We start from the raw sequence: 15,821 nt of genomic DNA, 5'->3' as shown, positions 1-15,821 counted from the left end.
CACCCCTGCCCACAGACTCATACATGGGCACAGGAGAAGATGACAAGCTGATAGTAAGGGGGTCCCCAAGGTTCCAGGACCATGCATGACTGGGGACAGCCCAGCACCAACTTGAAATGACATGCCTGGGGTCAGAGGGGCTCTGGGCACCTCAAAATGGGCTGAGCACCTCCCTGGAGTAGAAGCGCACAAGGAGAGAGGCCTCAGTCTCCTCCTCAGCACTTTGGGTGTTTAGAGTGTGTCATCCGCAATGGTAGCACAGACTCAGGGAAGTGTCCATTCAGCCTGGTCCTTCTGTGATGACCCACTGCTCTTCCAGGGGCCCAGGAGAGACGCTGCCTTGAGGAGTGTCAAAGTGTGTGATCACTTTTGTGGATATCCCACCAGGAGCTGCAGTGCTAATACTGGCCAGCAGGGGTCAGGCAGCCTCATCACCAGCTGTGCCCACTGTGCCTGCTGAGACCCTGGAGACTGAGAGAGTCATCCAGAGGACTTTCTGGACATCCACCTGCCTCAGACACAACATGTACCTCCTGTCATTAGCATCCATCTCCAAATTCTGGGCTGGCAGAGGCTGGTAAAGGGCGCCAGAGGTCATCTCAGGTATTCATTCAGCACCTGTGCACCAAGCACTCATGCTACAACAAGATCTGTGCTTGGTCCTGGCTGTGGATGAAAAGAACCCCAGAGGCCCCCACCCAGCAGGAGGTGGACAAAAGCATGAAAGCAAAGACAAGTGCATGAAAAGAGCAAGTGCTATAGAGAAGGCTAAGCAGGGTGCTGCAAGGAGGGCTATGGGACCACCAGGTGAGGGCCTGGAAGGACACACTGAGGTGACACTTACACTGTGACCAGAATGCCAAGAAGGAGCTTCCTGAGAGGAGGCTGGAAAGGCAGCTGCTGGGGGCAGTGCCTCCACTGAGGCTCAGCTGGGCAGAAGCTGCTTCCCAGACCTGATGTGCTGACCTGCAGGATTCATGTTAAGTGAGAGAGAGACCAAGAGAGGCAGAGTTCACTCACAGGGAGAGCAGTGAAGACAGAACAGCCTTTTGTGTAAGTTATAGGAGGGACGTCCTGATACTTAGCCATTTTATTTTGTTTAGCAGCAAATCACTTGGCCAGGACTCAGTGCAAGGGGAATATATGAGGCTGCTCATACCTGGAAGCAGAGATGGCAGGACCCAGGGCACAGGCAGCCCCCACAGAGGTTGAGAGGAGGCACTTGCAACTGACTCTAAATATAAAGGGAAGCCTCTGGAAGGATTCTGGCCCAGCAACAATGGCTGAATTTCATCTCATTACAGCCACATCATGGTAGAGGCTGAGGCAGCAATCCAGGAGAGGAGGTTAGCTTCCTAAGATCACACAGCCCTCCCCAGCCCTGTTTTGAGTTGTATTCTGGCTATGTCCATCCCCTTCCTGTTTATTCCATGTCTGCCTGTGTATTAGATACATGGGAAGCAAGACTGTGGAGTTTGCAGTGTTCTCCCCACAGACTCGATGATGTCCCCAGGAAGCAGATGCTAGAATGAGTCCCACTGCATCAGCGAGGAGACTGGGGAGGCCTCAGCGATTAGTCTGGGGTCACAAAACCAAAAGGAAGGAGTAGCCAGGTCTGAACTCAGCTGGGTCTCCTCATATCTGGGGGCCAAGCTGCACACAGGCCTTCCCAGGTAGCTGTGGGGAGGGACATGGTGGCAGAACTGTGTCCAGTTACAAGGTGATCTATGTGAGGAGGATACACAGACAGACATGCAGAGGGACTTTTGTGGAGTTCTTACAGTTGAGGGGCCCAGGTAAGGGGAACTAAGGAGGTGACCTCACTTCCTGGGTGAGAGGTCACAGCAGAACTTGGAACTCTGGTAACCAGGCACCCAGATTCCACAGGCAGCCCCTTCCCAGCTCACTTGGCAGGAGACACCCAAGAGGGCACTATGTTCTCCTGCTGCATTCCCAATTCATGAGGCTCCAGACTCAACCACACCAGGAATGAGTCCTTTAGCCATCGCTTTCAACACTGGCTCAGGCCTCAGCCACAAGGCTTCTGGTCATCGGCCAGGAGGTCCCCAAAGGAAATGTGGGGTGGCCCAGGGCCAGTCAATTCAGCACATGCCCCTACTGTGCTCCTGCCTGGGCAGCCCCACTTCCCATCCAAATCCCAGTGAGTTTGAGTCATGAGCACTGGGGCCAGCCTGGGAAGGAGCAGGAAGTCAGGGATGGGAACCCAGTAGGTGCTTCCCTGTCACCTGCCGGGTCATGACTGGAAGGCACCACTTTGGACCAGTAATAACCCTGAGCGCTCAGCTGTTATCTGCTCTCCAATGGGGCTGGAGGGGAAGGCAGATGCCCAACTGGAACTGATCTTGGTCCCAGCCCAAACAGGGAACAACTTCCCTTGTGGAGAGGGCAGGCCACTAGCTCACTTCCTTGGCCTGGCTCCTGGGCAATGTCTTCCCAGAGTTCTATGCAGGTGGGCAGTGAGGAGCTGGAGGATGGCCTCATCTACAGCATCTCTCTGCAGAAGATACAGGCCTCTCATGGCCCAGGAAAGAGCCAGTGCTGGTTCCAGGTAGGAACAGGTGCCAACTGGGGTCCTGAAACAGTGGGGGAGCACTGCAGGGCCTGTCTCCCACCCTGGCCATTCCCTGGCTCTCTCTCCCAGGGCTTTAACCCCTAAGTGGCCCAATACCCCACTTCCTGAGGAATCTGGGCCCCCACCAATCACCCACCACACTGCCATTCCATAGGCCAGAGGGCAGGTCACTTCAAATGGTTAAAGGAACAGCAGAGAGGAGTCTTTTCTATGGGTTTCCCTTCAAGGTAGGCTGAGGGGTGGGCTCACCTCACACATGTGTGCTTTCTGCTGCTGTATTTCTGTTTCCACTGCCTGGTCCCATGTCCCCAGCAGCAGTCATCATGACTGTCCTTAAAAGTCTGCTTCAAGCCTGACTGCTCCTCTCACTTAAAAGGGATCTTGCCATGTCGGGTATCTGTCTCCTTCACCTTCCCAGGTCAGGTGCTGAGGCCTGACTTGGCTGCCCAATATTCCAGAAGGGAGGCAGCTTCGAGCAGTGATTTAGCCTTGGTGCTGCTGGACCTTGAATGGTCCTTCCCTGTGGCCGTCAGCACTGCTGCCCTGAACACCTCCCACATGCCCCAAAGCACTGATCCCTCCTGCCCCTGGCAGAGGCTCCCAGGAAAGGGATGGCTGAACAGAGGACACACAGACATCACTCTCAAGCACAAGGGCCAGAAAACTTCCCTAAGGGTAGAGGAATTCAGTTACGACCCTCTGTCTCTGTAGGCAGGAGCGTCCCTGCACCCTGCCTGGAACTGGGTCTTTTCATTTTCCTTCATTTTCCTGATCTGGGGTCAGGGTGGCAAATGGCACAACCTTGTGACTCTGACCCTATGAGCAGTGGAGTCCTGAAAGTCAATTACTGACCAGGTGGGTCTGCTGATCCCTGAGGCATCTGTTCAGATCCTCGGGCCTGCAGGGGTCTTTCTCCCCCAGGGACACTCCAGGCATCTGCCCTTTGCTGGGTCTAGGATCTCATTTTTCAGTTATTTCCTCACTTCAACTTCAATTGCAAGGCCAAGGACCTTCCTCTGCTAGAAGCACCCATGACCCCCTCAGCCTCAAGTCACTCAGGGCTTGGGGACAGCAGGTCTGCCCACAGCCCCAGCCCCACCTAAGGGTCCACAGTTCTCACTCTGACCCCACGTGCCTCCTCTGGTGTTCCCTAGAGGAACAACAACTCAACCCTCACAAGGGAGGAGAACCCCGTGGTATGCACAGTCAAGGCAGGCAATTGGGAGAAGCTGGTGGAGCACCTGGTGCCCGCCTTCCAGGAGGGCGACCTCATGTACATCAACATCTTCCTCGGAACATACCGGGTCTTCACCACCACCAAGCATGTCCTGCACTGGGTGTTCCACAGGTGAGAGCCAGCCCCATCCCTGGCCACTTGACTGCTCTGCCCCCAACATGCTTGTGTCTCAGAAATGTCATTTCACCCACTGGCCTCAGTTTCCTCCTTGGGAATGGGAGCAGTTAAAGGAAAAGCCTTCAAGGTTGATGGTAAGAACTACTGGGGAGAACCCATGGAAAGTGCTTCCCCGAGCCTGGCTCAGTGGACAGGGTGGCTGGAGGGGCAGTGTTGTTCTTAGGCAGGACTTTCCTCTTCCCAGTGAAGAAGCTCACAGCCACTCCCCCTTACCCACCCCAGTTTTCTCATTTCTAAAGGAGGTTTCAGTGCCTCCTTCCTTGGTGTTGTCAGAGCAGGGATCATTGTAGGCCACCAGAGGGGTCCAGAATCACCCTAGGTCTGAGAAGGTGCTGCTTAGGACTAAGTCCTTTACCAAGTATACATCAAGTGTCTACTAGGTGCAGACACTTTCTGAAGCATGTAGCTTCATGCAGTGAATAAAGCAGACAAATGTCCTTGCTCTTCTGAGTTCCATTTGAGTTGGGGCTGCAGGCAGTAACACGAGTCATCTTAAGCAGGGAGTACACTCAGTAAGTTAGCTGTGACATGCGCACGGTCTCTCCTAGATATGGATGTAAATGCCATGGCAGTGGTGAGCATGACATTTGTCTTGACATAAAAAGTGAGTGCACTTTGGGAAAGGGGCAGGGGTTCTCCTCACCTGAGACCAGTGTGGGGAGTTGGGTGGTTGGTGGCAGGGAAGGGCTGGGAAGAACACTGGACCCTACTCCTTCTATGGCCCTCCTGGAGGGCTGAGTCCAGAGGGATTTCCTCCCAGTTGGAAAGGAGTCAGAGGAAGCTGTGGGTGGGATTCTGGGGCACTGGTTGCAGAGGACCCTGTGGGATCATTGTTGGTCCTTGAGAGGGCCCTTCCCCACCACAGCTCCAAGACCCTAAAACACCATTTCATGCAGACCCATGAGAGGAGGTGGTGAGCAGCCTGCTCTAAATCTGCCATGGACCTCAGTCCTGTCTGCCTCCTGCAGGGATGGCAGGGCCAGCTGTGCCCCTGTCATTTGGAAGGGCATTGTCAGTGGGAAGAGTAGACAGGTGACACATGGCAGAAGATGAGGCAGCTTCTTAGACCACAAGTTACTGGGTGGGAGCCAGGAGGGCCCAGCACAGGACAGACCCTGTCCCCTCCTCACTCACATATTGATTAAGCTCCTACTGTATGTCAGTGCCAGACTAATAACAAACCAGTCCAAACCCTTCCCTGTCCTTAAGGGCTTTATGACCCAGTGGGAGAGTCCCAGGGAGGCAGTGTGGCAGACAGGCCACTTTCAGACTCTACTGCCACCCACCTGCCCTCAGCACCCTCTCTTCCCTGCTGGGTACCTGGTTGGACAAGTACCCTGAAGATTTCTTTCAACCAGCAGCCTCTCCCTGCCTCAAGCTGCTGGTGGGCTATGCCCAGGTTCATTTACCTGGCTCTGCCCTGGAGCACCACGCCGAGGTTCTGCTTTCACAGATGAGTCATCCTGAACCCACTGAGGCAGACCCAAATGGTGAGGAGGCTCAGGGTGGTAGCGTGTGAGGTTGTGGGCTGGGGGCCAGGGCTTGATCACATAAGCAGGACCTCCCAGAGATTGCTCTTGGGCCAGGAGCAAGGAGGATCCTCAGTCTAGTCTCCTGGGAGACTGCAGTCTGGGCACAGTTTTTTGGGCTGGTTATCCCCTAGAAGTAATGGGATCTTCTCTGTATTTGAAAGACACTTGGAGCCATTCATAGAGTCAAACCTAACTCTTCTCCAGCTCACTTGTCAGCTCCAGAGCTCAAAATGCCTCCAGAGCAAACTGTGGCACCAATTCCACCATCTTCAGCAGACACAGGGGAAATTCCAAAGGCTGATTTGGCTCCATCACCACCTCCACCACTACCTATGGAAGTAGCACATATAACCACTCTGCAGGTAGAGCCAGCTCCATCCCCAGATGGAGCCCCTGCTGCCAGACTGGAGGAAGTCACATCGCCATCTGCAGCACAACTTCCTGAGCTGGAGGCAATCTCACCACTGCCTGCAGTGCCACCTACACAGCCTGCACCAGTGTCCGTTCTGGAGGCACAGCCTATTTTTTCACCTTCACCAGTACCACCTCTCGAGGGGAAGGCATGTCTGGCAGAACCACCAGAGCCACTGCCAGAGCTAAAGTCAGCAGCAGGGCAGGTTACACCATCAGAACCTTCCAGCCCCTGGCCTGAGACCTCAGAGAACCTGCTGAGTGAGGAGAAGGCTAACCTCCTGGCTTTCCCTCCTGAACTGGTGGCACAGCAATTGACACTGATGGATGCGGTGAGCAGCTGGGATTGGCAGGGTGGATTTGGGTGGATCTTCCTCCCAGGATCTGCCTTAGCATACCCTGACCCAGAATCTTATGATATTGTTCCAAAGCCTGGTTCCACTCCCAACATTGTAACCTGAGCGAGTTTATTAATCCCAAACCTGCACTTCTCTCTAGAGAGTAGATATAGGACACTAAACATACCTGCCATACACATAGACTGTGAAGATTACATGAGAGCAAAGAAATAGAACCTGCACTTCTCTCTAGAGAGTAGATATAGGACACTAAACATACCTGCCATACACATAGACTGTGAAGATTACATGAGAGCAAAGAAATAGAAAGCCTTGGGGGGGGGGGGCTTGGCCATTGGGCATTGAAGGGAGCTCAAAGAGGTGCAACCAGCTCCATGGGTGGCCTTCTCTCTGCAGGGGGTCTCCACAGCATTGATACTAATATGACCCTGATGTGCACTGAATCCTTTGGCAGGCACCCAAAGCCTATGGCCCCCACAGGGCCATGCTCATGACTGCTAGCTGGCCCAGGAGGCATTACCAGGAGGACCCATGGTACCACCTGGGCCTGAGGAGGCTTGAGGCACCTCCTGTGCTGGAATTTGTGAGAGGGACTTGAAAGTGCAGCTCTCTCTTCCCCTCTAGGCTTGGGCCCTGGGTCACTTGAGTGCTAGGTCTCCTCAGGGACAGAGAACACACTCTGTCCTCAGCCTGCTGAGATCCAGCTGAGACCACTGGATCCTGGCCTGGGTCTTGAGGGTCTTCAGGATCTAAGGTGCATGGGTGTGGGGCTGGCTGACATCTCCTCTCCCCAGGAGCTGTTCAAGAAAGTGGTGCCCTATCATTGTCTGGGCACCACCTGGTCCCAGCACAATGAAAAGGGCCAGGAGCATGTAGCCCCCACCGTCTGTGCTGTCATCACCCAGTTCAACCATGTGACCAACTGCGTCATCACAACCTGCCTTGGGGACCAGAGCATGAAGGCTCAGGACAGGGCCAGGGTGGTGGAGCACTGGATCAAGGTGGCCAGGGTTTGCTCAGGGGACCCTCTCTGTAGTTCTGGAGCCCCCTCTATGCTCTTATCGACTGTCAGTCTTTGAGGCCCTCCCTGGCCTGTAGCAGAGCCCTACGATATCCTCACCTCCCACCCATGCTACTCCCTCAGGTTGAGTGTGGGTGTGCCTGTCTGGGTCCACAGCATGCCCTCAGGGTCACTCTGTGTGTCTGTCTCATTCTAGAGGGGAGATGTCAGCTGAGGGTCTGAAACTAGAGCCGGGGGGTGCCCTTACCCCATCTCACTGCTCATTCTTTCTCCCTTCCCAGGAGTGCCAAACCCTCAAGACCTTCTCCTCACTCTATGCTATCCCCTCTGCTCTTGAAAGCCAATCAATTCACCGTCTTAAGAAGACATGGGAGGAAGTTTCCAGTTGGGCAGGCCACTTGTGGGACACCAGATTGGACCAGGGACCTTGTGGGGGCTGCACACTGCCCTTCAGGGGGCTTGGGAGGCAGTGGTTCCTGGGCAATGGCCAGGTGAGCTGAGGCTCTACGTTGATGAGATCAACTATTCTACCTCAGCACTGGTTGCTTCCTCTGCCAGTTAGAGTTGAACCAAATGGGACCATGTTAAATGCTTGCTTGTCAGCACCACCCTCTATCCATTGACATTTACACATATCAGAACCAGATGCTCATGAAATGGGATGGGGTACCTCATTGTGCCCACTGCAGAGCCCAGCTCCCAAGTCCCATGATGTCCTGTAACACTCAGAGCTGCCTAGGTTCAGCACCACCCACTCAGGCAGTCTGAGTCCCAGCTGGCTAAACTAAAATGGATTAGCCTTTACAGCCTCCTACCCACTCCTACCTTTCTCCTTCCTTCTTGCCCTCCCTCAGGGACAGCTTCCACCTCTTTCAGATGCTATCTGAGTTTGTCTCCAATGAGAACAACCTCTCACAGAGCTGTGAGTTAATCATTAAGGTAAAGAGGAGGCTGGAGGGTCAGGGCTCTGGTGGTGGGATGTTAGTTTTTCACTAAAAGTTTCTTTGAACAAATCCAGTCTGGCCTATTCTGAAGATGTAGAGGAATATGCCTGCTTTGTGTGCTGCTTGGTGTGCTGGTGTAGAGGAATATGCCTGCTTTGTGTACAATGTGCTGGTGCATTGTAGTGCAGTAGGCTGTTGTTCAGTGGAGGTGGCTGGGACATTCCAGGAGGAGATGATGAACTGGCAGGATGAGAAGTCTCCATCTGAGTGGGAGGGTTTCATAACTGCCTTGTGACTAATGACATGTGTGCCAGAGAGCTAAGAGAAATATTTAGGAGACTGGAAACCATGGCCGTCCTTCCTGAGCATAACTAGAAGCTTTCACATTAAAGAGGAAGCAAAATTTCAATGCTAAGTACTTTTGGCAGCATCCACCCTACCTGAGTAATCAGACCTGGAACCATGGAGACCCATTCCTGAGTGGATGCCAGACTTGTCTGCACACAGAATGTCCTGAGTGGACCTCTGGAGAGGGGATGCCTTTGGTATGGCTTCAGGCAGACTTTGGGGTCTCCACTTCTCTTGGCTGGAGCAGGAAGGTGCTGCTCAACTCAGCCTCCAGAGACATTCCATCCTCAAGCTCCAAGGCTGGGATGTTATGTGGCCAAACCCACACTCAGAGGCTGGGAGAACCAGACACCAGTTAGTGGTGGTTGGTGGTGGGGTGAGGTCAGCTCAGATGTGGCCTCCGTCTGGGGAACAGATGGTGTCCTCTGATGCCCTGAGTGAATCGGTCCAAGTTGACACCCACATGGGGCTCTGTGTCCTCATGTGGAGATGAGGCATGACCATTTAGTGTTGCCACCCTCACAGTGAGGTGGTGAAGCTCAAGGGAGAAAAGGAACGTGGTTGAGCATTCTTATGACTCTGAGGGGTAAAGCATGATGGCCAGAGCATCTTTGCTGCTAGCATGCAACTCTAAGCCCTCTGGACTCCTGATGTGGCTGTTCAGGTCTCTATCCTTACACCAGAGATAGAGGCCCAGGGAGGCCAGTCCTCTTACACAAGATCATGCAGGGGATATCAGGCATATGATGGAAGCAGATGTCCACCTTTCCACTTGATTCAGGTGTCCAAGACCCCAGGGACAATAGTGAGGGAGAGAGGGCCTCACTGACCTAGTTCTCAACCTTCGCAGGAGGAGATCTCCAAGTTTTCAACCCAGGAGATGAAACCCAAAAGAACCCAGAAGAAGGAGCAGCAGAAAGAGATGGTGAATGTGAATGAGGTTGGGAGGGTCAGGGAAAGGTGACCTCAAAGTCAGCATGGGGACCTTCCTTGAGTCTTTCCCTCTGGACCCGTACACCTGGAAAGCCTCCCTTCAATGTCCCTGGAACCTTTAGGACTGTGAGCAGTGGGAATCCTGGGGGACTAGTTGCAGCCAGTCAGGATAAGGACCTGTAAGACCTGACACAGAGTGGATGGGGGGGGAGGGGATTAAACTCGGTGACTTAAGAAAAACCTGTGCTGGGAAGGGATTGCAAGGGAGTTTGGGGTCCTTGGAGTCTGGAAGTGAAATTAGGGGGTGTGAGTTAGTGTCCAACACTGTCCAGGGAAGGTTGTGTGGTCCTAGAAGTCTGAGACTAAGTAGCATTTAGGGCATGGTCTGGGGCACACCTCAGAGCCTGTGTTCATCCCCACCCTACCCAATGCCACAGGGTGTCATCGAGAGTGTTGTCCCATGCCTGGGGACATATCTCACCCAATTTTTGATGGTGGACAATGCAATGCAGGAATATTTAGAAGTAAGTGAGCCTGGGGGCAGGGGCAGGGTGGGAAAGGGAGCCTGAGGCTTGGAAGGAGAGGCCATTCCCTGAGCCCTGAGTTCTCAGCTGTGGGCATACGGGGTCTCCTGAACCCTCACAGCCTCCCTGGGGCTGGAGTGCCATGGCCTTCTTGCAGACAAGTAAAAGGAGACTGGTCCAAGGGCCCATCTCTCCACTGTCATCAGAACCTTGGACTAGAAGTTCTCTCTGTCTCCACTCCTGATGCCCAGAGTCTGCCTGGTTCCATCCCTTATCTTGACTGCCTGTTCATGTTGAACCCTGCAGTAATGCAGAGTGACAGGGGCTCAGGTGTGATGATGAGCATGGCAATGAATGCGGGCCCCTTCATGATGGAGGCAACTCTGTCTTCCAGGGAAGGATGGTCAATTTTGAAAAAAGGAGGAAGGTGAGTAGCTGTGGCCATCACTGCTGGGGTGGGCTGGGGTGGGGTGTGGGATGGAACACAGAGACCCTCCTGGGCAAGACACCCCCAGACTTCATGCAGCTTCCTCTTAGCTTGATGGGGAGAGTTTGAGGAGAAAGGACAAGACCAAAGCCTCCTTCTCAAGGGTGAAGGATAAAGTTGGATGAAGGACAACTTCATGGAGGATCAATTGTGTGAACTCAGCTCTGAGGGCAGTTAGAGACTGGAAGGGAGTGGCGGGATTGGGGAAGCCACAGGAGCAAAACAGTCACTGGCCCCTATCCCACCCAGGAAGACCACCCAGGCCTCGGCAGTGACTGTTCCTTCCCTCTGGCCCTAGGAAAACCAGATGATTGCTGAGCTCCAGCAGCTCCAGGCAGGCTCCTGCTACGACTCCCTTATGCCGAGTGAGAAATTTGGGGCCTGGTTTGGGGACATGAAGCAACTCAGCAAGAAAGATAGGTGAGGTCAAGACAGCATCAGGCCACTATAGCTGTGAGATCACCGCGGAGGATCCTGGGTCAGCATAGGACCTGTTGCCTGAGGACAGCTGTGTACCCAAATGCCAACTGCTGTCCAGACACTGGGAGGGAGATCTGAGGTGTGGCTCCTGGGACCCTACAGCCACCATTCTGCCCTGTAGCTACCACCTGTCTTGTGAGCTGGAGCCCCCATCCCAGTTGGCCAGTAAGAACTTGAAGGACAAACACCACCTGGAAGTGAAGTGAAGAGTGAAGAGTGAGTTCCCCATCAAGGGTGGGCAAGTATGGGCTGGCTCAGGACTCATGGAAGCTTCAGGCTAAGTGTGGGTTTGGGGAGCCTGACAGTTTAACCTGGGGGCCCCAACTCCACTCCCAACCAAGCCTGTGAGTTGGATGTGTTGCCCCATCCCTGGGCCTGTTTCCTCTTCCGTGAAATGGGGTGATGCATGATCTCCAAGTGAATCAGAGTCCCTGTCTACTATTAATGGAATGACCCCTTAGCAAGGTGCAGTGGTAGCAGGGGACAAGTTTGGTTGCATTCCAGGGGAGGCCCCCAAGGTAAGCTGACCTATCCATCTAGCTGCCAGGCCCCTGACACTGAATCCAGTGGCAGTAGCAACCCCTACTCCAGTTTCCAGCTCCACAGTGGGGATGCAGCTGATTCACCCCACACACACGAGGCTGGTTCCTCCAGCTCGAAGGTGAATATCTACCTGGACCATGACCTAGAGTCCCAAGATGACCATGAAATGAAGGTGAGTGACCACCTCTTCCCATGTCAGCCCTTGTCCTCACTCTTCTTTGCCTGCTTGGCCTTGTCTGGGTCCACACAGAGGCCAAGAATTGTTGACTCCTAAAGAATTTCTAGACCCTTCTAGAGATTCTAGAGCAGTCCTAGGCAGCCCCAAGGCTCCAGGCCTTCTGCTAATCTTGTGTCACACACAGTTGGGGCAGTCAAACTCTGCATCAACACAGAACTCTGTTGTCACATCAGCATCCAGAGAAACATCCTCTTCCTCCTCCTCCATCAAACCCTGGGTCAGATGGTTCATCCCCAGGCGCCAAAACTCACGACCATGCTATAAGTGGCATGTGATTGACTACTGCATTGTCCGTGTCAGCCTGGAGGAGGACAATGGCCAACATTACAAAAGCATCATGGTGAGCCAGATGTGTAGTTGTCCCCTGGAGCCCATCACGCGTTCAGGCAGTAGACACATAAGAAATGGCATGTTCCCTCTTTGCCATCCTGGAGTAGACTTCCCAGTTGGTGGCGGTGGATAGACAGCTACCTCCAGAGACAGGAAAAGTGTGAGTTTGATGGCAGTCAGGGCTCAGACAGTGGACATAGGGGCTGAGTCTGACATGCTGAGGAAGGCATAGCAAAGGCCCTCTGAGGCAGCCCCAAAGAGGAGGATGGAGGGCACAGCCTGCCAGACCCATGGCGGACATGTGCTTGGCCAGTCTGAGGAACAACCTGGGGCCAGGGTGAAGGAGCAGGGGTCAAGAGGAAGAGTTGAGATGAGAGAGGTTGTGGGAGCTGGGTCACATCAGGCCCTGTGAGCTGCTGAATGGAGCTTTACTTTCTCATGGGGGAGATGGGAGTCACTGGAGGATCAGAGCAGAACAGGGACAGCAGGTGACATTTGGTTTCAGAATGGAGGTTGGACCTGTCTGTGGAGACACAGGCCAATGAGGGTCTGATGCCATGACCCTGAAGGGATTATAGGGTCTTCCCCAGGATGGTGGCCAAAAAGATGTGAGCAGGAGTCAGATCCTGGATGGCATGTGCAGATGGAGCCATCCCAGCCCCCACTGCACCACTGCACAGAGGCTGGCTGAGCTACCATGTTGCACACTTGCCCCAGGCTGCACTTCTCTTTTGGCAAGGAGCAGGTGTGGCTTTACTAAGCTGTCTTTTGGTTGATCATTGTCCTAAGCCCTGCCTGTAGCTGGGCCTTCATGGTCAAGGTAACTGTGCCTGGACTTGCTGATCACAGCTGCATCCTGGAGCCTGGGGCAGTTCTGGTGTGCTGTAGGTTGTCATCCAGCCCCTCCTTCTCTCTGATATCAGAGCTTGGACTAGATGTTGTGTGCTCTACCCTGGGGGAGTCCTGGAGGGCCAACGCTGGAACAGTGGCACTCCCTGAGGGCAAGCCACCTCCTGTGATTGGGAGGTGTGAGGAAACAGAATGAGGCCCAGATTTTACTTCTCATTTCCCACCCTCTGCTGCATTGTCATCTTTTGTCCCCAGGGCCCTGGAAGTCCATAGCAATTGTGCAGGTTGAGGACCCAGGGGACAGGGTTCAGCATACAGGGCAGGGGTTTGGACCCACCCTGAGAAACAGCCTCAAGATGAAAGTGAAGTTTCTTGTAGGAGATGGGGTTAGGAATGAATGGAAAGAACCATTTCTTTCCATGGAGGTCTCCACAGAAGAGCAAGAGAAGATGGTGAGGCCCCTTAGACCCAGTCCTGACCAGAGGTGGCTCCATAGGTCTCTGGCAGCTGCACTGTGGAGGAGCTGTCTCCAGGACCCATGCCCTGAGGGCCTGTCCTGTGATCCACCACAGGTGTCCAACCAGGAAATAGCTCCAGCTGTGATCCACAAGGCCATGGAAGAACTCAACATGGATGGGGAAAAACCAGAGGATAACAAGCTGGTGCAAATCATTTCAGAGGATCAAAGTAAGTCAGGGGCCAAGAAGGAGGGGGCAGTGGTTGGAAGAAGCACCATGTCCCCAGTCTGAAGTTCCAAGGCCCTCTCACCCCAGTGTACCTGACAGCAGTGTGGGTAGGCACCCTGCCCACAAACCAGGCTCCCCAGAGCAGCCCTCAGTGCCCACAGCCTCTTCTCCCTACCTGCTCCTTCTCCCTTGTGTCCCTTTTCCTCGACATGACCCAGGCATTGGGAAACCAAGTTCAAAGCTAACAACATTGAGGTACCAAGAGAAAATGCTTTTCACCTTGGATCAAGAGAAAGATGGCCAAGGAGAGGGGCTCAACTTGAAGGAAGTCTTTTGGACAGCAGGAGATGACTGCACCATGACTGGTGGACACAAGCACCAAACATGCTACAGGCCATGCCTTTATGACAGGGAAAACTGGACCAAATCTCCTTGATCCCCTTTGGAGGCTCTCAGAAACTGACTCATTATTCTAGAAAGTGGAAAACTGAAAGATCTTCACAACACAGACCCAGAGCCAAGTGTCCTGGGCACTGAACCCATAGGTTTCCTAAGCCCCTGGGTTGGCTTCTCATTCCCAAAGGGAAGAGAAAATTAACCAATGTCTGCACACATGGTATGTCTGTGCACAATAAAGTTAACTGGATTCTTGTCAGTGAGCTGATCCCCTCTCCCAGCCACTGACCTAGCCATATTAAAATGACTCCCACAACTCCTAGAAGTTGGTTCTAAATCCTCTCTTGTCTTTTGAATGGGAAATGGGAGCTGTGGGGTGTGAAATAGGCAGAACGACTTGTCCTACAGAACAGGAAGACCAAGGCCTGGAGAGGTTAAGAAAGGAGATGAGCAGCCGCACCACTGAGGCTGGAGCAGGAGTTCAGCCCAGTGTTCCTCTCTTGCTGGCTCTAGGCCAGGAAGACAGGAGAAGATGGGATCAGTGTAAATCCTTGCTGGGTGAGAGGCACTGCTTGGTCCTGGAGGCCTTCAGGGACCCTGCTCGGGAGGCCTGGACCAGGGCTACCCTTCCCTGGGCCCCAGTGTCTTATCCTGGGTAGTGCTGGATTTGGGGGCCCTGCACTGTGTTCCAGAAATCCAATTTCAGCTCTGAGGTCCTGAGTAGTGAAGGCATCAGGGGGCATGGTGAGGGGGAAATAGATGAAATCTTATCAACTCCGTTCTGCGGTTGCACGGATGAGTCAGAGTCATTTTAAAAACTAGAGTTCCTCATTTTCACCTGTGCCTCTGCAGCCTTTCCTTCAGGCAGGTGTCATTCAGAGGCTCCTTTTTGGTCCTGGGGTTGGGTTGGGGGATTAAAGTCCCCGGCAGAGGCCTGCTCTCATGGGGGCACAAAGGATTGGGGTGTCCTGTGGTCCCTCAGAGCACAGCTGACAACCCCTCTGCCCCACTCTCCAGTGCTGCAGATCCCAGACAGCGCAAAAGTGTATTACATGATGCCTCCCTCACCCAAGTATCAATTAATGCTTATAAAGTGGACCTCACCCATGGACACCAAGCTCAAGAAGAGAGCTATCTCAGCCTTTTTGGGGAAGAAGCTGAAGGGACCCAAGTTCTGAAAGGGAAAAATCAAATTGGGCCCTGGTACCTGCCAGCCTCAGGGTCCCCCTGCCCAGGTCTGCCTGGCCAAGCAGTTCTGCTGACCCCCAACCACAGTGGGCCAGGCCAGGCAGGCACTTCCCTCCTCACCAGACAGTCTGGGCTATTTATTATTGTAAATAGTAAATGTTAGATGTGAATATTTTATTATTAAAATCTTGTTTCAACTACAGCCTCAGAGTTGACCACTGGTTCTTTCACTTACAGTGTTAATTGAAATGAGGTGCAGCCTCTCGCATTGTTCATTCAAATAAGAAATCATGCAGTCATCAGTTTATTTTAGAAGGGAAAAGCAAAAAGAGCCAGCCACCCTTCCCTGGCTTATTGAAGCAAACACAGAAATCCCCTTTCACAGAGCAAAGTGCACTTCAGTATCAATACACCTAGAAGGAGCAGAGCCCACCCATGGGGACTACTGGATTTAGAAGTTGAAGGTACTTCCATTTGCCAGGACCATTTCCTGACCCTGGGCAGGGAAGTGGCTGCCTTTCTACCACTTTGGAGGAAGAATATTT

At 53.4% G+C, this 15,821-nt stretch overlaps 1 protein-coding gene across 1 annotated transcript; it reads left to right on the top strand.

The window, feature by feature from the left end:
- The first annotated feature begins 2,446 nt into the window (after positions 1–2,446).
- LOC131276670 (ral guanine nucleotide dissociation stimulator-like) lies at positions 2,447–15,266 on the top strand. Its single transcript, XM_071212730.1, has 15 exons — positions 2,447–2,569; positions 3,748–3,941; positions 5,304–5,497; positions 6,080–6,282; positions 7,104–7,319; positions 7,612–7,712; positions 8,182–8,269; positions 9,473–9,547; positions 9,993–10,079; positions 10,474–10,506; positions 10,865–10,986; positions 11,168–11,248; positions 11,587–11,761; positions 13,579–13,693; positions 15,106–15,266. The coding sequence occupies exons 1-15, from the start codon at positions 2,447–2,449 to the stop codon at positions 15,264–15,266; spliced, it is 1,968 nt and encodes a 655-aa protein (XP_071068831.1).
- The last annotated feature ends 555 nt before the right edge of the window (positions 15,267–15,821 follow it).

This window comes from Dasypus novemcinctus, chromosome 30 (assembly GCF_030445035.2).
Source record: "Dasypus novemcinctus isolate mDasNov1 chromosome 30, mDasNov1.1.hap2, whole genome shotgun sequence".
In the NCBI taxonomy this organism is placed as follows: Eukaryota; Metazoa; Chordata; class Mammalia; order Cingulata; family Dasypodidae; genus Dasypus; species Dasypus novemcinctus.
This window is presented reverse-complemented; position numbering and strand designations above follow the sequence as displayed.

Coding starts and splice junctions, on each gene's coding strand:
- LOC131276670 (XM_071212730.1), top strand. CDS start 2,447: ATGTCTTCCCAGAGTTCTATGCAGGTGGGCAGTGAGGAGCTGGAGGAT. Junction 9,548..9,992: donor AGGAGCAGCAGAAAGAGATG/GTGAATGTGAAT, acceptor CCAATGCCACAG/GGTGTCATCGAGAGTGTTGT. Junction 10,507..10,864: donor ATTTTGAAAAAAGGAGGAAG/GTGAGTAGCTGT, acceptor CTCTGGCCCTAG/GAAAACCAGATGATTGCTGA.